Source organism: Lynx rufus, unplaced genomic scaffold (assembly GCF_022079265.1).
Source record: "Lynx rufus isolate CCGP_SWC_20201006 ecotype Redwood Valley unplaced genomic scaffold, mLynRuf1.p SCAF_7, whole genome shotgun sequence".
Classification (NCBI taxonomy): domain Eukaryota; kingdom Metazoa; phylum Chordata; class Mammalia; order Carnivora; family Felidae; genus Lynx; species Lynx rufus.
In genome coordinates this window covers 76,448,225-76,470,175 of record NW_025814889.1, presented here as the reverse complement: position 1 = coordinate 76,470,175, position 21,951 = coordinate 76,448,225, and the positions used below count along the sequence as shown (strand labels likewise).

General features: G+C 44.7%; 1 protein-coding gene across 1 annotated transcript; it reads left to right on the top strand.

The window, feature by feature from the left end:
* The first annotated feature begins 5,992 nt into the window (after nucleotides 1–5,992).
* FAM186B (family with sequence similarity 186 member B) lies at nucleotides 5,993–21,747 on the top strand. Its single transcript, XM_047065158.1, has 8 exons — nucleotides 5,993–6,088; nucleotides 6,922–7,147; nucleotides 11,181–11,363; nucleotides 13,769–15,443; nucleotides 15,959–16,151; nucleotides 17,799–17,977; nucleotides 18,680–18,865; nucleotides 21,579–21,747. Exons 1-8 carry the CDS (start codon nucleotides 5,993–5,995, stop codon nucleotides 21,745–21,747), a joined length of 2,907 nt encoding a protein of 968 aa, XP_046921114.1.
* Nucleotides 21,748–21,951: the final 204 nt, after the last annotated feature.

Here is a 21,951-nt window from a genome sequence, read left to right as displayed (position 1 = left end):
GCTACTTAGAGTTGAGTCATATAAAACACTTTGATTACTCTTCCTCTCTTGAACAACTTTTGATTTTTCCTGGGATTAATAATTATCTTGTTTTTTTCATTTGTTTATGTTTTCTTTTCTTTCTTTCTTTCTTTTTTTTTTTTTTTTTGAGAGAGAGAGAGAACATGTGAGCAGGGGAGAGGGGGAGAGAGAAAGAGAGAGAGAGAGGGAGAATCCCCAGCAGACTCCACACTCAGGGTGGAGACCAACGTGGGGCTTGATCCCACAACTATGAGATCATGACCTGAGCTGAAATCAAGAGTCAGTTGCTCAACTGCCTGGGCCACCCAGGCACCACTCATTTATTTATGTTTTCTATGTATTTATCACAAACTCTGCCCCCAAATCCTCACCTAGTTGCCTAAATCTCTTCTCAGACTATGTAAACACAGCAGAAATTCTATCAGCTTCATCTTCTTGAAGATATCTCTGCAGAGTCTTCTGACCTGCTCCAATCTGAGTGTTTATCATCAACCCTTGCTACACAGTGGGCAACCTGGCATCTCCTCTGTCATCTTCTTGGCCTTGTCTTTAAACTTTAAATATATTTTATCTGTTCTTAAAACAGTTTAAAAATATATACACTCACATGTCCTACGTGTTAAATTTTGGAGTTCATCAAAACAGCCTTGTTGAATTTGAATGATTTTATAACACCAAGATATCATGAAATTGAATCTATAGATGTACTCTAGTAAGATTTGCTTTTATCTGTTTTAGACAGTGAGGTCCTACAAAAGGCTTTGCTTGGAAAAGGAGGTTGATTAAAAAAAAATTTTTTTTTGAAGTTTATTTATTTTGAGAGAGCAAGCGGGGTAGGGTCAAAGAGAGAGGGGTGAGAGAGAATCTCAAGCAGGCTCCACACTGTCAGCACAGAGCCCGATGCAGGGCTCCAACTCATGAGCTGCCAGATCATGACCTGAGCTGAAATCAAGAGTCAGACGCTTAACAGACTGAGCCACCCAGGTGCCCCAGTTGGCTGTTTTTTAAAATAAAAAAAGTTTGCAAACATCTTTCCTGGACTAGTGATCACCTAAGTGTGGCTCTTAAACTATGGTGAAGGTGTTGCTGCTGGCTACAGAGCTGCACGGGAGAGGAACTTGGAAGAGGGGGCATCCTAGTGGGAATGAAAGTAGGGAAGACTCGTCATCTGAGAGAAGAGGAAGATTTATTTCCTCACACCCTCCAGTTCCCTCCTGACTAACTTCTAGCCCTTTTTACTACTGTCTGCCTACAGTCCCTCCACAAGTCTTGGGCATTAGAAAACATGACATTTTAAAAAATCAGCTTTATGAGGTATAATTTACATATAACAAAACTCACCAATTTGAAGTGTACAATACAGTAAATTTTCACACACGTACACAGTCATGTAACCACCACCATAATCCCAACATAAAACATTTCCTTCACTCAGAAACTTTCTTTGTGCCCCTTTGCATTCAATCTCTTCCCCCTTGTCTGGCTCCTGACCTCTCCTGATCTGGTATTTGTCACTATAGTTTTGTCTTTCTAGAATTTCGTATAAATGCAATCACAGTTTGTAGTAGTTTGTGTCTGCCTCTTTTCACTTAATACAGTGCTTCTGTGATCATCCATGTGGCTGCCTCTATCAGTAATTCATTCCTTTTCAATGTGAACTAGTATATTTCACTGCATAGGCAGACTACAATTTGTCCTTTCACAAGTTGGTAGCCATTTAGGTTGTTTGCAGGTTTACGCTTTAACAAATAGAGCTGCTTATGAATATTTGTGTATAGGTCTTTGTGGACATATGTTTTAACTTCTCTTGGGTAAATACTTAGGAGTGGGATTGGTGGATTGTATGGTAATGTGTATTTAACTTTTTAAATAACTGCCAAACTGTTTTCCAAAGAAGCTGTACCATTTTTCATTTTTCACCAGCAATATACAAGGGTTTCATTTTCTCAACATCCTCCTCAACACCTGGTATCGTCATACTTTTTATTATCTGGCTCATCCTTCTCAGATTTTACATCTGGTTCTGGTTTTAACTTGCATTTCCCTAACAACTGATGATATTGAGAATCTTCGCATATTTGTAACACCATTGTACATCTTAGCTAGTGACATGTCTACTTAAATCTTCTACCTGTTTTAAAAACTGGCATGTTCTTCTTCTTGTAATTATTGAGTTGTAGTGATTTTTTTATATATCCTGGGTACAAGTCTTTTATCAAATATATGTTTTGCAAATAATTTTTTTTCTAGTCAGTGGCTTCCATTTTATTTTCTCTTACGTCCATGTGTGTGGTGTATATTGGATATTTTTCTTGTAACATTTTTGTCTGGTTTTGGTAGCAATATAATGCTAACCTCAAAAAAATGATTTGAAGGGCTCCTGGGTGGCTTAGTGGGTTAAATATTCAACTCTAGATTTCAGCTCAGGTCATGATCTCACGGTTCGTGGGTTCGAGCCCTGCCTCGGTCTCTGCACTGACAGCAAGGAGCCTGCTTGGGATTTTCTCTCTTTCCCTTTCTCTCTGCCCCTCCCCAATGAGTGCGCATGCTCTCACTCTCCCTCTTGATAAATAAATAAACTAAAAAAAAATGAGAAGTGTTCCCTACTGTTCAGTTTTCTGGAAGCAGTTTTATAAAATTGTATTTTTATTCCCCTTGGCAAAAATTAAGCCATCCGGGGCTGGATTTTTCTGCAAGGGAAAGGTCTTTAATTACAAATCCAATTTCTTTGGTAGATACAGGGTTTTTCAGGTTTTTTATTCTTTTATGAACTTTGATAGGTTACATCTTACAAGGATTTGTCCATTTCATTCAACTTACCAACTTCCTTTCCATGAAGTTCTTTCATAATACTCATTATTCCCACGTAGAGTCTGTAGTGATGTCCCCTCTCTTATTCCTGTTATTGGTAACTGGTGTCCTTTTCTTTTTCCTGGTACAATCTGGTTAGCGTTTTATCTGTTTTATTAATATTTCAAAGAGCCAAGTTTTGGTTGCATTGATTTTTCTCCGTTTTTGTTTGTTTGTTTTCCATTTTATTGATTTCTACTCTTATCCTTATTATTTCCTTCCACTTATTTTGGGTTTCTCTTTTCTTCCTTTTCTAGTTTCACCCTCTAAGCACTGCTTTAGCAGCATCTCACAAATTTTGATTTTGATTTACCAAATTTTGTCATGTCATTTTCACTCAGTTCACAATATTTCATAATTTTCCTTGTGATTTCTTTTTTACTCATGTTGTTTAATTTACAAACATTTGGGAATTTTCTCAATTACTCATTTATAGTTTAATTCCATTGTGGTCAGAAAATATATTTTGTATGATTCTAATTTTTATAAATTTATTGATACTTGTTTTAAGGCCCAGATTATTGTTCCATATGCATTTGGAAATAACACGTGTCCTGCTGTTGTTGGATGGTGTGTTCTATAAATGTCAATTTAGTCAAGTTGGTTGATAGCATTTTTCAAAACCTCTTTATCTTTATTTATTGTTTTCTACTTCTACCAGATCCTACAAGAGAAATGTTGAAATCTCTAACTATAATTGTAGATTTGTCCATTTCTCCTTTCACTTCTATTTTTTTGCTTCATATATTTTGAAACTCTGTCATTAGATGCATGTACATCTAGGATTATATCCCCCTTTATTAATTGTCACCTTTATCGTTATGGAATGTCCCTCCCTTTTTATCTTTGCTAATATTTCTTTTTTTATGTTTGTTTTTGAGGGAGAATGAACAGAGTGAAGGAGAGGTAGAGAGAGAGGGAGACAGAGGATCTAAAGCAGGCTTTGTGCTGACAGCAGAGAGCCCAGTGTGGGGCTGGAACTCACGAACCACAAGATCATGACCTGAGCCAAAGTCGGATGCTTAACCGTCTGAGCCACGCAGGTGCCCCACTAATATTTCTTATTCTAGACTCTGATATTAATATAGCCACTCCAACTTTCTTTTTGATTAGTATTAGCATGCTTTACCTCTTTCCATCCTTTTACTTTTAACCTATGTATGTTTTTTTATTTAAGCGTGTGTTTTTTTTTTAAACATTTATTTATTTTTGAGAGAGAGACAGAATGTGAGCAGGGGAGGGGCAGAGAGAGAGAGAGAGAGAGGGAGACACAGAATCCAAAGCAGGCTTCAGGCTCTGAGCCGGCAGCTCAGAGCCCGACATGGGGCTCAAACTCACCAACTGTGAGATCATGACCTGAGCCGAAGTCGAACACTCAACCTACTGAGCCACCCAGGCGCCCCAGTTTCCTTCCTTTTTTTAAGTTTATTTTGAGAGAGAGAGAGAGAGGACGTGTGCACGAGCAGGGGAGGGGCAGAGAGAGAGGGAGAGCAAGAGAATCCCAAGCAGGCTCCGCACTGCCAGCAAGGAGCCGGATGCAGGGCTGAACTCATGAATGGTGAGATCATGACCTGAGCCCAAATCAAGGGTCCAACACCTAACCAACTGAGCCACCCCAGTGCCCCTAAAGTGTGTTTCCTATAGTTAGCACATAATTGAGTCTTGGGGTTTTCTTAATTGAACCTTATAATCTCTATCTTTTAATTGGCTTGTTTGGGTCATTTATATGTAATCTAATTATCAGTATGATTGGGTTTAAAAGAAAGAAGGAGAAAGGGGAAAGAAAAGAAAGGACCTCAGATTGGGAATCAGGAAATCAGAGTAAAGTCCTGACTCTGTACTTCTCAGCTCTGTAACTTTAGGTAAATCTCTTAAGTCCTCTGAGCCTTAGCTGACTCATACATGAATAAGTTGTTTGTAAATTACAACATGCTCTGAAATCATAAGGGATTAAAGGGCTATCCAGTTCAAGATGTATAGATAGAAAGGTATCCGTAAACCAGGGTATGAGTGCCTCAAAGACAAAACTAGATCTCCTTCATTTATGTATTTATAGCATCTAGGACCAGGCTTGGCATGTAGAATGTTACCAATAAGTGTTTGTTAAGTGAAAGAGGCAATAAAAGAATTAACTTTAAATATATGAATGAAGGATGGTATATGAAAGATGGGTGTCAGGTGACAAGTTATTAAGTGGCCATGGCACTGCTAAGAACTGAACTTACAATATTTAATTCCTTATCTGTTAAATGGGGATAATTAAAAAAAAATTTTTTTAATGGTTATTTTTTGGGAGAGAAAGAAAGAGAGAAAGAGTGTGAGCAAGGGAGGGACAGAGAGAAAGGGAGACACAGAATCTGAAGCAGGCTCCAGGCTCTGAGCTGTCAGCAGAGAGGGCTTGAACTCATGAACCATGAGATCATGACCTGAGCCAAAGTCGGATGCTCAACCAACTGAGCCACCCAAGCGCCCCTAAATGGGAATACTTTTAAATAGCATGGAAGAAAAATTTGCAGTATATGTACCTGTTCTTACATATGTGTTCATTCAGCAAGTGTTTATTAAGTGCCTACTGTGTGCCAGGCTTGGTTCTAGGTCCTGGGCATATAGCAATGTCCATTTTAAACATTTGTTTTTAAAAGCCATCTTGCAATAATGGTCACCTTCAGTAAGTAAAAGTGCAGATTGACCCTTGACCCCTGGTGCAAATGCAAACGTATTATCGTTAGTTATTGACTGGCTTTAATTTTTAAAAACTTCTCTTTGGGTAAAGAACATTTTCTAATTGCTTTTTCTTATTTTTAGCCATTAATATTTAGTTTGGTAGAAGAACATTTAATTACTTAAAGCAACAGGTCAACTTAATGTATATTAGCGATGGATAAAAAGCTAGATAGCCAAGCAGATAGATGACAAGGAGCCATTCTTCTAATCTAACTGATGATGTCACCGGAGAAAAGGTCAGTTGGAACCTGATGTCTGGCAGTTACAGGGAGCTGTGGCTAGGCAGGGTACTCAGGAACTGCCCTGGAGCCCTTAACCCCAAAGCAGCCAGTATCACGTGTCCAGGTCTGTGTACCAGAGACACAGGACATCTTTGCGACTGACCGGGTGATCCAAAATGGAGAAAAACAGGCCCCTACAGTTGGTGACCCCTGCGTCGGTCAAAGCCATCATCTCAAGGATTGAGGCTGCCCAGCTAACACGGGCTCAGGAGGTAACACCTGAGATAAGGGGGTCACCCTTCTATTGGGATCTGATGTGGAGACTGAGAACTGATCCCAGATTGGGACAAGATTCCAGCTCTGGGCCCTCAGGATTCCTGGCATCTTCAACAGGCTGGATTTGCAAACAGATTAATTCAAAATTCCAACTCTTTGACTTGGCCTCTGCAGGGCCGGCTGGAATCGAACCAGCCCTCTGAGGCAGGGCTGGGCACAGGAAGGGAACAGCCCATAAGGAAGCCCTAGGATGGTCCTACCACTATGTGGTAGGTCTTAGCAGGGCAAGAGGAAGGGCCCAGAGTTCTTGATTGAGGTCTGTTCAGGGCAACCTGTCAGAATCCTTCAAGCCAAGCCCTAGAAGCTTATAGAGAAATAGCCAAAGGCTGAAATCACCCTGCCCATGAGCCTCTAGTACCTTTGATCCTAAAGGTTTCTTAGGGCCTCATTTTTCCAGTCTGTTGCCTCTGGATCCTTGTGAGATGTCCAGAAGTCCCTAGAAAATTTTGAAATTCTGAAGGAATTGTTTGCCCTGGATATTTAGTATTCTTTCCCTTCCTGACTTGGTCTTAATCATCAAAGTGACATTAATAAGAGCTAACACTTATTTTATGTGCCAGGCACTGTCTTAAGAGCTTTACAAATATTAGTTCACTTAATCTTTAGAAGAAACTCTGTGACATTGATATATAATGATCCCCACTTTAGAAGTAAGAACGCTAGAGCCCCAATAGGTGAACTGACTTGTCTGAGATCACACTACCAGAACCTGGTATCTGGCTTTAGAGTTCACACCCCTAAACACTACAATCTGCTGCCTCCCATATAGGGTATTTCTTCCCAGCTCTCAGACATCTTGGACAACGTCAACTGTGTCATCAACAGCTTCCAGGAAGAATTAGGATATGATTTAAAAGAAAAGGCAAAACCTGACCAGATGGAGCAAAAGGGCAAGAACAGATTCATCTTACTGGAGAAAATTGCCTCCTTCTCTAAAGATGCTAATACTAAAGAGAAGCACTTGTATGAAATTCTCCGCTGGCTGGGTGACTGGGGTGAGTTTGCAGACTGGCTGCCTGAGGGCGGGCCGCTTCCCCACTGACTTGGTCCCACACTGGCTCTTGGCTCCTCCTTTCCCCACCCCAGGTCAACTCTCACTGGGAGGAAGAAGCAGGGCAGTTGGTGGGTTGCCAAGGGAGCAAAAGACACACTCCAGTGAGATATTCCCTTGCTTCTGTCACGGCAATCATCTCCACTCACCAGAGGGGCAAACATGTAATAGTCCAAAACCTAGTAGATTGTGACATTAGCTGCATGTATGATGAAGCCTGTCATAGGTCCATTCTGACATCTCATCTATCAGCAGGGTGGAAACTAAATTCAAATCCATGCTAGCTATATTTTTAAATTTTCCATACTTATTGAGATGTAATTGACAAATAACATTGTGTAACTTTAGAGTGTACAATGTGATGATTTGATGCATGTATATGTTATGAAATGATTATCACAATAAGGTTAATTAACACATCTGTCACCTTACAAGTTACCCCCCCTCTTTTTTTTTCTGGTGAAGACATTTAAGATCTACTCTCTTAGCAAATTCCAAGTATACAATACAGTATTGTTAGTATAGACACCACATTGTGTATTAGATCCCCAGAACATTTTAATTTTATAACTGAAACTTTGTACCCTTTGGCCAATAGCTCTCCATTTCCCCCACCCCCCCCCCCCCAGCCCTTGGCAACCACTGTACTCTCTGTTTCTGTGAATTCAACTTTGTGTGTGTGTGTGTGTGTGTGTGTGTGTGTGTGTGTGTGTGTCTGTGTTCAGCTTTTTAGATTCCACATATAAGTGAGATCATACAGTGTTTGTTTTTCTGCATCTGACTTATTCCACTTGGCATAATACCCTCAAGGTATATCCCCTTGGTCACAAATGGCAGGATTTCCTTCTTTATTGTGATTTACTAATATTTCATTGTATATACCACATTTTCTTTAACCATTCCTCCACTGACTGACACTTAGCGTGTTTCCACATCTTGGCTTTTGTGAATGATGCTCCAATGAACATGGCCATGTAGATATCTCTTGGAGACAGTGATTCCATTCCCTTTGGATATATACCCAGAAGTGGGATTGCTGTATCATATCACAATTGTATTTTTAATTTTTAGAAGAACCTTCATACTGTTTTCCAAAATGGTTGTACCAATTTATATTCCCACCAGAAGTGCACAGGGGTCCCCTTTACTCCGTGTTCTCATCAACACTTTTTATCTCTTGTCTTTTTCATAATAGCCATCCTATCAGGAATAAGGTAATATCTCATTGTGGTTTTAATTTGTGTTTCCCTGACAACTAGTGATGTTGATCTCCATTACCTGTTGGCTATTTGTACGTCTTCTTTAAAAAACAGATCCTTTGTCTTTTTTTTTTTTTTTTTGCACATACGTATTTAATCACCGTGTTGAAAAGAATTGTAAATATAATCTGGCTTAACGTCCTTAATGTTACAAATGAGAAAATTAAAAATAACAAAATAAGTGCTTCCAAATTGGTGTCATTTTAAATTCATCATCTCTAATGTTAGTGTGCCCTCAAAATATCTCAGGATATTTGTTTTAGTATTTGTCTGGTGCTGTCGGCCCCTGCCTCCTGCTCTCACTCTCTTCAGTGCCACTGACCGTTGTCACATTGACTGAACTTCCTTTCCAACTTCAGGAGACACCACACCCTTGTGGTTAAAATTACTGGCTGTGGAGGAGAGGTGTCTGTCTCCACCATTTAGTAGATGCGTAAAGTCAGGCAAATCATTTAATTTTTCTGGGCTGTCCTTTCCTCATCACTGGGGAGTTGGTCCTGCCCCAGCCAGGCCCACACTGACAGGTGTTTGGAAAAGTGCAGCGACCATGGACACATTTATCAGCACAGTGGGGGACACACATTTGCCTGCTTTCCTAAACTCCAGGGCGATGCTGAGATTTGCACCTTTCATAGGTTTCTCCCCAAGTCGATAGGCTGTCTGATAACTGATTCTGTGCCGTGTACATTTAAACCAGTTCAAAATGTGTCATAGCTAGCACAGTAAATTTGATCAAAGGGATGTGGATATGACTCTTGCACAGTTACAACTAGCTACAAAGTAGCTACAATTAGACAGTTAAATTGCTGTCACTTGTCATGGGACCACTTTCTGGAAGCTGTGTACTTGCATCAAGAAGGAAAAGATCTCTGAGACCAGGCCAGCTTCCTTTTGTCTTTATCACATCTTGTGTGGCCTTTGCCCATTTTTTAAATTGGATTGTTTGTTTTGTTTTGTTTCATTTGCTATTGAGTTGTATGAACTTCTTATTTTGGATATTAACCCTTTATCAGGTATACAGTTTGCAGATATTTTCTCCCATTCTGTAGATTGCCTTTTCATTTTATTGATCCTTTCTTTTACTGTGCAGAAACTATTTAGTTTGATATAGTCCCACTGGTTCATGTTTGCTTCTGTTACCTTTGCTTTTAGTGTCGTACCCAAAAAATCATTGCCAAGACCAATGTCAAGAAGCTTTTTCCCTATGTCTTCTTCTAGGAGTTTTATGGTTTCAGGTCTTACGTTTAAGTCTTTAATCCATTTTGAGTTAATTTTTGTGAGTGGTGTGAGATAGGGGTCCTATTGAAATAGTCTTTCGCATGTGTATGTCCAGGTTGACCAATATCACTGTGAAGAGCCATCCTTTACCCACTGTGTATTCTTGGCTCCCTTGTCAAATACTAATTGTCCATATATGCATAGGTTTATTTCTGGGTTCTCGATTCTGCTCCATTTGTCTACGTATCTGTTTTTATGCCGATATCATATTGTTTTGATTATTATAGCTATGTAATATAGTTTGAAATTGGGTAGTATGATGCCTCCAGCTTTGTTCTTTGTCTCAAGATTGCTCTGGCTATTTGGGGCCTTTTGTGGTTCTATATGAATTTTAGGATTTTTTTTTCTGGTTTTTTTTTTTCTGTGAAAAATGCCATTGGGATTTTGATAGAGATTTCATTGAATCTGTACATGGCTCTAAATGGTAGTATGGACATTTTAAACAATATTGATTCTTCCAATCCACGAAGGTGGAATATCTTTCCATTTATATGTGTCTTCAGTTTCTTCCATCAATGTCTTATAGCTTCCAGTGTAAAGATCCTTCCCTGGTTAAATTTATTGCTAAGTATATTATTGTTTTTGATGCTGTTGTAAATGGGACTGTTTTCTTTCTTTTTCAGATAGTTTATCGTTAGTTTATAGAAATGCAACTGATTTTTGTATGTTGATTTTGTATCCTGCAACTTTACTGAATTTGTTTATTAGCTCTAACAGTTTTTTGATGGACCACACCGGGTGTTTTATAGAAGAATCCATGGGTGATATTCATAGTACTTAATGACCCTTACTGCATGGGCCAAACAACCCTGATGCCAGCTGTAAACAACTGGTATAGCCATTTGAGTGTGGACCAACTATACCCAGTCCTGGACCAGGTGCTGCCCCTGTTAACATCACTGTTGCGCCATCGTGAGACCTTAGGCTGCTATGGGGTTGGGTGGACGCCGCAGTGTTGGAGTGAGATGGTATAGGGATGTGCCCTACCCCCTTCACCCTGCCCTGCCTCCAAGGAGCTCATAGTTCTATGATCCTTCAGCTGCCCCCAAGAACTAAGTAGGCTTTTCACTCCAGTTAATTCATTTAATTGTCCAGATACCAAACTAGGCAATGGGGATAGAGCAATAACAAGGCAGACACATCCCTAGCCTTATAGTTAAACAACAATACTGTTTAACGTCTATTGTACGTTTTTGACACAGCAGGCTTCACGGTAATCATTTCACGTGCATTATCTCATTTAATCCCCACCCAACCCTTTTACAGGCATGGATGCTGAGGCTCAGAGAAGTAAGTGATTTACCCAACATCATACAGTTATTAAGAGGTGAAACTAATCCAACCTCAAAGCTTCCTGCTGGAACCCCTGTGCTATAGGACTACTTGGGGCTCCCTAGAGGACAGATTGCACTCAGTCTGCATCTCCCACTCCCTCTCTAGGTGACAGTCTGACCTATGAGCTCAGGAACAGGAAGTGTAAGGAGGAAGAGGAAGCCCTGGATGAATGGATTGAGGTGATGGAGAAGGTATTACCTCTCTCTCTCATTGCCACCAAAGGAGGCATCGAATCTCTCACTTCCCTTTGTTCCACTCTCATTGAAGGACAAAAGCAAAGGACACAAAGTAGGTTCCAGGAACACCTGGGAGGGGGGGTTGAATGGGGTGGATGCCATCTCAGGAAAAGAGGTCACATGCCAGCACCTGTGGGGTCTTTCTGACTCTCCTCCATAACAAAAGCCTTATCTGAGATGGAGAGGCAATAGCGAAGGGTTGGGGTGTTTAACCCAAGCTGAGCACTGAGCAGTTCTAAGCAATCCCTTGGGGCTAGAGGGAGGGGTAATGGGGAGACAGGTCCCTGTTGGTACTCTCTGGAGCTGTAGCCTCATGCAGGTCCTGAGAATCAAGGCTAGTAGGCCAAAAAGGCTAGAATTTGTAGCTACAGCCCAAAGAACATCTTTTTCTTACTCCTAGCTGTAGAGCCTAGAAGTCTGGCGAGACTCAGCCAGATGCCCTTCCAGGATCTTCTTAATTGTGGCTGCTCCAGGAATGGTCAGTCAACAACATAGTTCAACCTTGAAATTTTACTCCTGTCAACACTAGAAGGAACCTGAGATTATCTAACTCCTCCTACGCTTTGTAGATGAGAACATTAAATCTCAGAGAAGAGAAAGGACTATAAAACAAAACAAAACAAAACAAAGCAAAAATCTGTGGTAAAACCAGACCCCACGCTTAGGTTTTCTGGCTTTTTAATCTTACTCAAGAATATGGGCTTCACAGTCAGATGGACCTGAGGTTGAATCCCATGTGCCAATTTCTGACTGTGTGACTTTGGACAAGTTACTTGATCTTTCTGAACCTCACTTTCCTCATATACAAAATGAGGAGCACCCGCCCACTTGCAGGGTTCCACTGGGTGTAAGTCATCTGGCACCATGCTTAGAACATGCTCAGAGCTTAATAAACAATATGTCACTTTTGTGTTTCACCATTGACTCTCAAGGCCAGACTCCTTATCAATCAAGCAAGATTGATAGTTGGGGAGGGATGAAGCAGGGAAAGGTGGATAAGGAGATAATCTCTCCTACAATCCTTACCATGTTATATCTTGAAGTATAGTAATTTGTATATATTTCATAGCTAGATTATAAACTCCTGGATGGCAAAGACTGTGTCTTATTAGTTTCTTTTTAGGGATTAGTTATTGAACACTTACTAGATACCTGGGACTGTGCTTGCCGCTAAACATGCATAATCTAGTGAAATCTTACAAGTAGATGCTTTGGTTGGTTATCCCCATTTTTTAGAAACAGAGGCACTAAGAAGTTAGGAAACTTGCCTAAAGCAAGTGGTAAGGATGGGATTCAAGTCTAAGTTATCTGATTCCAGAATTCAAGCTCTGAACCATATGACCTCTCTGACAATATTAGCTAAATGCTAGTTTGACTTCAATGCCATTTAATTTCCATATCCCTTTAGCTCCTCACCCAAAGGTAGCCCGTGTTTTTTCTGTTAGTGATGTTCACTGAATGGGCAGATGAATGGATGGTCCAAGATAATCACTCCAGCAGCTCTACATATGGTAGATCAAGGGGCTACAACTGTAATCGTGATCCAGCCCTGAGGAGCTGAGGTCTATGAACGGGTTTGAACATAGTGCACAGTCTGTGTTTATGTGCATTTTTCTGGGGAGAAGGTCCCCTGCTTTCATTGAACTACCAAAGGAGTTCATGACCCCCAAGATGGGAAATGACATTAGTCATTTAAAAACCCAACATATGAACAGTTGCAGAACCATGTGATAAATTCTCTACACAGTCTAATGGTAACAGGAAAGGGAAACAAAACTTCTCAGGTGACCTGGAGTCTAAGTGCCAGGTAGGTTTCCAGAGTTTGGATAGTTGGCAATAGATAGCCAAACGTGGATATTGAGTCTGGGAAGTAGCATGATTAGAAAAGTGACTTTACTCCAGGGAAATACATGAGATCAGAAGTACACTGAATTAGGGGCACCTGGGTGGCTCAGTCGGTCAAGTGTCCGACTTCGGCTCAGGTCATGATCTCGCAGTCCGTGAGTTCGAGCCCTACGTCGGGCTCTGTGCTGACAGCTCGGAGCCTGGAGTTTGCTTCAGATTCTGTGTCTCCCTCTCTCTCTGTCTCTCCCTTGCTTGCACTCTGTTTCTCTCTCTCTCTCTCTCTCAAAAATAAATAAACAATAAATTTTTTTTAATATTTAAAAAAAAGAGGTACACTGAATTGAACTGAACTGAATTGAATAGTTTCAGGCCCATGGGCCCTGCAGGTGCTATGGAGCTGGCTCACCCTGACAGGTAAGCTCTGAGCAAGCTCTGAGCCTGGCAGAGATCTCTCCTGACAACATCTCCCCTGGTCTCACCTGTTGCCTCAGCTCCTTATTCTTGCCAAAGGCGTAAGAGAGTTGGATGGGAATTTGGCCAGGCAGGGTGTGCAGAATCAGTATAATTGTTGGGGCTCACGGGAGCTTGTTGCCTTTGTTCTGTCTCTCCTAGTATCCAAACACACCTTCTGGCAAGGCTGGTGGGAACAGAGACCCCCAAAATCTGCATCCTACCCTCAGCCACTGAGCCCAGAACAGATGCTCCAGGACAGTCATGCTACCTGCACGAAGGTCTCTGAGGTGAAGTCCATGCTGCAGGAGCTCCTGGACTCCACCATGTTCAACCAGGGGGAGGTCAGAGCCATCAGGTACATGTCTGCCATGGTAGAGAACCTCAACAAGGCCTTGACCCTCCAGCACAAAGAGAACAGAAGCCTGGAGACCAAATACAGGAACCTGAAAATAGAGATGACCAAAGAACTTAGCACCCAGAGGCTATACTTCCAGAATTCCCTCCAAGTTCTCCAGAGCAAGAGGGATGCCCTGCTAAAGCAAGTGGAAATTCTAGGGGGGAAATACCATGACCTTCTCCTGATAAAGCATGCCTTAGAGTTCCAGCTAGAGAAGGCTCAGTCTGCTAGAGATCAAGCAGAAGAACCGGCCAAGATCTTGGTTGACTCCCTGGGGCCCCCTGAGAAAGAGACCCTCCCAGAGAAAGAAACAGTCATGAAGGAAACTCAGCAGGAACCCAAGAAGGAGCAGTTGTTTTCACCACTCTCCCCAGGTCCCATGGCCACAGCCTGGGACAGCGGTGCCAGGCCTTCAACATCTCAGCCACTCTCCACCATGACCATGTATTCGAGGATTGCGGATGTGTACAGCACCAAGGACACCGAACATCTTCAGCCCATGATGCTGTCCTCGGCGGATCACAGGTCTCCTAAGATATGGGAAAGACTGGTGGCAGAAAGCCCAGGCCACTTCTTTCACCAAGTGAAAGACCAAAAGGATGTCCAGGAAGCATCCCAGGAGAAGGAAGGACTCCAAATTAAGCCCCACTTGAGGATGCAGCTGTCCCCAGAGAGCTCCAGGAAGGTAGCCTTGGAGAGCAAGGCGGAGCACTGGGAAGAAGAGCTCCGCTGGGAGAGGCAGAGGCAGCAGTGGCTGGAGGAGGAGGAGATGTGGCTGCAGCGTCAGAAGAAGTGGGCCCTGCTGGAGCAGGAACACCGGGAGAAGCTGCAACAGTGGAAGGTGGAGGAGGCGGCGAGGGAGCAGTGGCAGAGGTCGAGCCAGCAAGAAAAGGAGCAAGGGGGCCCATGGAGGGAGCCAGAGCCTCCAGGGGAGGGCACAGACAGGGTGCTCTTCATGACCACCAGGCAGTGGAGGGACTTGGAGAAGGCATCGCTGGCACCTCCCTCAAGCCGGGCCCAGTCTGCTCACCAAGGCAGGAAGCACTTTCCCAGGTCCCCTAATACCCAGCAGCCTGCCCCCAGAAACCAGAGGAGCACGAGTTCAGCCAAGTCTACCCAGAAACCATGGACCTGCCAGGTTCCCACGAAGCCCAAGAAATCGGCCTCCTTTCCTGTCACGGGGACGTCCATCCAAAAGGTGTCCCGGCCTCCTTTGCGTATCTCCTCAGTAACTCTCAAGGGGAAAGTATACCTCATGGATGTGGAGGCACAGAGGAAGAATCTGCAGCTCCTGAGCGAGGAGGCTGACCTGGGGCTGCCCCACTACCTACGCACCAAGGCGCTGGATCTCACCACCACCACCATGGAGCTGAACGTGCTTCGGCTGCAGTGTCTGTGCCATAAGTACATCCGCTACAGACACTTCCAGAGCCTCCGGTAGGTACTCCCTGACACCCACGCCAACTGCAGTGTGTGGGCAGAGACAAAACCCAAAGGGAGAGGAGGAGCACGCAGCAAATGGGAATGGAGACTCACCCCAGACCTGGACAAGGTCCCCTGAGGGAGGGGGCTGGCAAAGGATGTCTGACCTTGGGCCTGGGGTGACCCTGGAGGTGTGGGAGGTTGGGCATTTACACATACACATTGCTCTTTCCCTAGTGGGTTTTTCCTCTGAGGCCACTTCCTTATTTCTTCCTCTCTTCCTATTTCATTGTCCCTAATGCACCTGATATGTTCCCCTGCTGGCCTTATTCTCTCTTTCTGTTTCCAGCCTGGCCCCAAGGCTCCTCACCTGCCACCACCTCCCACCTCTCTGCTCCCTGCTTTTGTGACTCTCAGCAACCTCTGTTTCCCTCCTTGCTGTCAGGAATTACAAACGCAGAGTCAACGTTGGTTACGAGACTTGGGGAACAGGCCCTTTCACCCACTAACTCCCTTACCCCATTTCCCAGACAAGAAGTGACCAACCACATACAAGTTATGCAAGAAACTGAGACTACCTACAAGACCCAGAACCTCTACATCTACCTGGAAAACATTGACCGCCTGCAGAATCTCTGGCTGCAGGCCTGGACAGACAAGCAGAAGGACCTGGAGGAGAAGCGCCGAGAGTGCCTGAGCAGCATGGTGACCATGTTCCCCAAGGTGGGCCTCCCTCATTGGGGGTCAGCACAGCTGGAAGGGATGTGAGCTGGTGGGGTGTAACTGGGGGCAGGGTAGCGGACAGGAAATAAGAGGGCAGGTTAGAGACTCTGAGCCAGGAAGAGGCAAAGGCTGGAGGCTCAAGCATAAGGAAGGGCAGCTTTCTGATTTTTTATATGGGGAGAGTGGGAAAGAGAGGGGCCCTCAAACAGAACTGTAAAAGAAAGACTCTTCTGGAGAGAGAAGGCAGCTGGATCCTGTAGTCCCAACTTTATGCTCAAGTTCTCCCCCCCCCCCCCCACGGGACCCTCTGCCCTGTTCCTGTGTGTTCTAGTTCCTCTACTGACTTAGTCACAGCTGTCCTTTTTACCCACATGCTGGGATCTCACTTTGCCTCTCTCTGTGGATGGTTCCTTTGCTTTCTAGATGCCAGGTCTCCTCTGATCACTTCCTGACCAAGGTTCCTGCCAGGTAAAATCAGTGAAACCCTGGTTGTCTGAAAACGTCTTTACGTAGTACCTTCACTCTTTTTTTCTTTTATGTTTATTTTTTTATTTTTGAGAGAGAGAGGGAGAGAGAACATGTGCACATGAGTGGGAGAGGGGTCAGAGAGAAAGGGAGACACAGAATCTGAAGCAGGCTCCAGGCTCTGGGCTGTCAGCACAGAGGCTCGAACCCATGAACCACGAGATCATGACCTGAGCTGAAGTCAGATGCTTAACCAACTGAGCCACCTAGGTGCCCCTAGTACCTTCTTAATTGACAGTTGGCCTGGATATGGAAGTCTAGGTTAGAATGCATTTTCCCTCTCATTTTTGACAGCACTTCTCATTGCCTTCTGGGTTTTGGTGTTGCTGTTGACAGTACAAAGTCACTCTGAGGCCTGATCTGTGGGTCTGCACTGTTTTTACTCTCTGAGGGCTAGATTCAGTTTCCCCTGCTAGCAGGGTCAGAGAAGTAGCAAGTGCTGACATGGTCCACAGAGGACTAGCTGACCTCCCAGGGAATTAGAAAATCATAGCATTGGCTCAGAATCCATGGGGAATCCCCCCAAGTCTGGGGGAAGCCGTGTGCTGAGGGACTTAGTGTAAGTGCCTGTGTCAGGCAGTTGGAGAAGCCTTGGTCATGGGGCCATCTCCCAACTCAGTTTCCTATCACTTTGTACTAGTCCCAATCATCTCCTGTAGGTATCTTCACTTGTTAAGTTGTAGGTGTCTTGACCTGTTAACAACGGACTATATGACAATTCTTTGGGTGGCTAGAAGGGTTTCCCTAGCTCCTTACCCAGTGCCAGGGCAGAGGCTGGATACAAAAATACCCAGAGCATTCTAGGCACAATTTGGCCTCATGTTGTGAATCCTGAGTGCTCTCTCGAGTTCCAGCTGCTCTGGCTTCCTTTACATTTTTCTTGCTGTTTTGCTCATTGTCCAGATTCTCCACAACAAAGGAGAAAACAGGAACTAACCTAGCAAATAATAATTCAAGGAATTTTTAGGAAATTTGATACTTGGGGGTTCTAGGGCTCTCTGATTGGAGGCATTCCCTGGGCCTTACCTTCTCTTCTTAGCCCTGAGTCAGGCTATGCCTCCTTCTGCTCTAGAGAGGGGATAAATTCCTGTCTCCTTGATGCCTCTCTGCTGGTGTCCCTAGCTCCAGCTGGAGTGGAACGTTCGTCTGCACATCCCTGTGGTCACCTCCACAAAGCCGAGGAAAAACAAGCCACCCACATCCTCTCTCCGGCACACGCACTCATGTGGCCCCTCCTGCAGGCAGCCTCCTGGGCACTTTCCATGCAAGCACTGGAAATGTGAGCCCCTGTGCATGGCTCGGTAGGTGCAGGGAAGCAGGTAGGCAGCCAGCTGGATGGGTGGGGAGATAGAGCAAGCTGGGGTGGCCAGACTGGGGAGACTGGGAGCTTGGTGAAGGCATAGGCAGGCAGAGTTCACCTCATGAGTTGTAAGATGCCTGCCTTCTCAGCTGCCTTGCTCAGTTCTAGCCATTGGCCCAGATGGATGGGCTCAGGAGCCAGCCCGATCCAGATAGGTTTCACATTGCAACTGAAAGACTCTGAGGACCCACATCTGAGAGCCTACAACCATTTCTGCCCTGAACATTGTTGGTCCAGCACCTGCCATTAGCCTCTCCATATAAATAAGCCTGATCCTTCCCACCGTGTGACCCCACCACCCAGGCTCAGAAAGAGATACCATGAGCCTCTGGGAAGTCAAGAAGACCCACATCCTCACCTAGTATGGCCCAGTGCAGAGCAGCCCCGAGGCATGTGCCTAGAAGAACAGAGGCTATCCCAGCACCCCTTCAGCAGCTCCTCAGCCAAAGGAGCCCCAGGGAGGTGAGGCTTAGAGTTAAGGGGAAGAGAGGTGACAGGATGGTGATAACAACTATTTGAGAGGGAAAGAAAACAAGTCCTGACGTTTTGGGCCTTATGGCTTTGGAGAGCTTGTTGTTTCTCAGTCTCCCTCTGTGTGTCTAACCCTTTATCTCTTTCTACACTTTCAACCTCCACACCCCAGACAACAGGATAACCAGATAGAAGCCATCTGGAAGACTGATGTGGCCTCCTCCAGTCACCCAATAGAAAAGAAGACTCCCCCCGGCCTGCCCTGGGACCAGCTAGGGGGGTGCCCAGACATTCCCCGGCTATTGACCTTGGATGTGCATTCCTCCTACCACAAAAGCTTGAGGTCCCTCAAGGCCCGGTAAGGTACAAGGTTGGATAGTTAATCTGGATTTGGAGAAACCTTCCCACCAAGGTCAGGGGCCAGAGTACACACTGACTCTGTCCAACCACCCAAGAGATCTCTTTCCAGACATTCATAACAACCTCATTTATTGTACCACATCAGACAGAGAGATGCTTACCTGCCTCATTGGCCATCAGCTTGGGTCCCCATGCCACCATTCTAGTTTTCTCAGAGGACTTTATGTAGTGTCTCAGAAGATCGCTACGCAAGTTTTTTGAGCTGCATGTGAGTTTGTTGTTTTTTGAGCTGCATGTGAGTTGCTCAGGATGTGAATCTTGTCCTAGGCCTGAAGGTTGTTCTCAAGGAGAGCCAGGTAGAGGAATGGAGAGATGAAGGAGACCAAGAATCACGTGATGAACCTGAGACTCAGGCCTGGGCCTGTGTTTGGCATTCTCATTTCTTTACTGCCTTGGAGAATAGTTCGCAGGAACAGCAGCTGAGAGGAAGAGGCAGGACTCAGTAGGCCAACAAGAGGCTATTCCAGTTAGGAAAGTTCTGTTGAAGACTTAAGGCTCTTTCAAGGAGCGTTTTTAGATTTTTGCAGCAATCCCTGCTGCCTCTTATGGCCCTGGCCCTGCCCCAATTAAAGATCTCTGACAGGGAGAGGGTACTGATGGCTGCCAGTCTAGATCTAACCAGAATTAAGGCTGTAAGATGCTGGTGCTGCCCCGTCCTCCAGACAGTGACTTAGGTGAGACAGGGTGGCATGGTAGCATCAAAGAAGGCTGGTCCTTGGCTCTGCTTCTGCTCTGAAGTGGTCTGAGAGTCCCAGCTGGTACATAGATACCTGGTTTTCAGTTCCTGGAGAATTGCTAAGAGGTGTGTGTGCATCTGTGTGTGTGTATGTGTGTGTGGTGTTGAGCTGGATAAAGCAAACAAAATTGATTGAGAGCAACCAAAACAACACTGTGGCAGAACTCAGTAACCAGAGGTCAACTGGGGCCCCGCCCCACTAAGATTTGGCTAAACTTGCCCAAGGTCCCCTACAGTAGATCTCTCGTCCCCGAGCTCCTCCTCTCTCTGCATCCCAGCTAGTGCCTGGGCTTTGCTTGGCATCTGTTTGAATCTGAGGCCCCAACCCTTTTGTTCTTCCCCACACATAATATGGGTACATAAATATCGAGAATACGCACTCCACTCAACCCCAAGCCTTTCATGATATTAGTATCTTTTTGAAAATTTAAGAGGATGTTGGGGAAAGGGATTCAGAATGAAAAGCACCAAACAACAGCGTCTTTCTTCCCCTCTCTCTCTGGCATAACATGCAAAACTCAAAAACTCCTTCCTGTCTCATGCAGAGCTGTTCCACCCACACCCAGGCCTCCACTGGGATCTCAGCTTCAGGCTTAAGCACTTATCAAAATATTGTTCCCAACAAAGACAGCTTCCCCTTTCTAGGGGAATTTAGGTGAATACAATTTTCTTCCCCCCCGCCCCGCCCCCCGCTTTTTTTTTTTTTAACTCCATACAAGTTCATTCAGTTTATCATACTATCAGGTGTAGAGACAAAACCCTGTTTCATCTGTCTTCTTGATCCGCATCCCAGGTTGGCACTGCCTACCTGCGTGTCAGGCTGGTCCTGGATGGTTCAGTGTGGGAGCTCGCCATGTTGTCTTGGGACCCCGTTGTCATAACGTGGGAATCTGCCACTCTCTGATGAAAGTTCTCTGCCGCTGTCCAGGCTCCTGCTGCCTCAGGGATGGTGGCCATCCTGCTCTCTTTGTGAGTGCTCCGTGCATGTGGCCTCTGGAGACATACTCTGTTTCCATTCCCAGAGTGTACCTTCTCTTTGACCGCCTGCCCCTACCTCATCACAGATGCTCACATCCACCTGCTGTGTGGTCTCAGGTCACTCACTTCTTTGTGATCCTGCCAGCCTCACCAGCTCCCCTGGCCCAGGTCACACCACCATCTGGTTTCCTAACTAGGACCAACTACATGCTGCCTGCCTGGAATGGACAGCCTGTCTCATCTATAGGCCACTGGGTGGCCTCTCAGAATATGGGGAAGGGCTATTCATCTTCTCTCTATGGTTTGGGACACTAGAAAGGCCATGTCCCTCAAAAGCCAGGAGACCCCCTTCTGCAAGAGCTTTCTCTGCTTTGTCTTACAAGCATCTCCTCTGGGCTCTGACAGGTAAGACAGCTGTGTGCCTGCATATACCAAACACTGTCTGCAGTTGGAGAAGGATCTTAATCCTGACTCTAACTGCCCGGCCCTCTGTTGCTCACGGCCTATTCCTGCACAGCTAACATACACGGTGATTCACATGCATGGCCAAGATGCAGTGAGCACAGACTCGCACAGATCTCCAACATGCTGCAGACAGAGGAGAGAGCTTATTAAAACTTGGTTTCTGGGAAGGAGATTAGACGGGAGTGGAGAGGAAGGAACATGGATAGGAAGGAGCAGGGAAGAATGAAGGGAGGGAAGAGGAAATTTTCTGTGATATGAGACAAGAGGCAGGTCACAAGAAGAGAAGCAGAGCCCCTGGGATGTGACAGGGAGGTTATGTTAAGCAGTTCCGCATCCAGGTCAAGTCCGGATGCAGCTCTGGACTGTCTCCCAGAGCTGACTAGGGAAGCTCTTGGGTGGGCCAGGTGGGCACACACATCCTGGGGCCTTGTCTCAGCTGCTCTCCAACCCATAATTGAATTAACTCTTTCAGTGTCTTGGCAACCAAAAGAAACGAATCCCGGGAAGCCCCAGATGAGTCAGCTGAGCTTGTTTGTAAAAAGTCAAATGAGTCTTTCCCTGGAACCGTAAAGCCAGAAGGATCAAGACAGTCTCAGTCCCCACTCCATCCATTAGTCAGTGATTCTCAAACTTCAGGGTGACTGAAAATCACATGGGAACTTGTTTCAAATGCAGGTTCCCAGCTAGTGTTTTTAAACAAACATCCTGGGCATTGCTAAATAGTCCTAGAACTTTGAGAAACACCACTTCCCTCCTTCAGTCCCCAAACTGTACATTTTTAATAAAATAGAGGTGTGTTTCTTTTTAAAACTTTTTGTGTTGTTGCTGAAACCCACACTGAACTC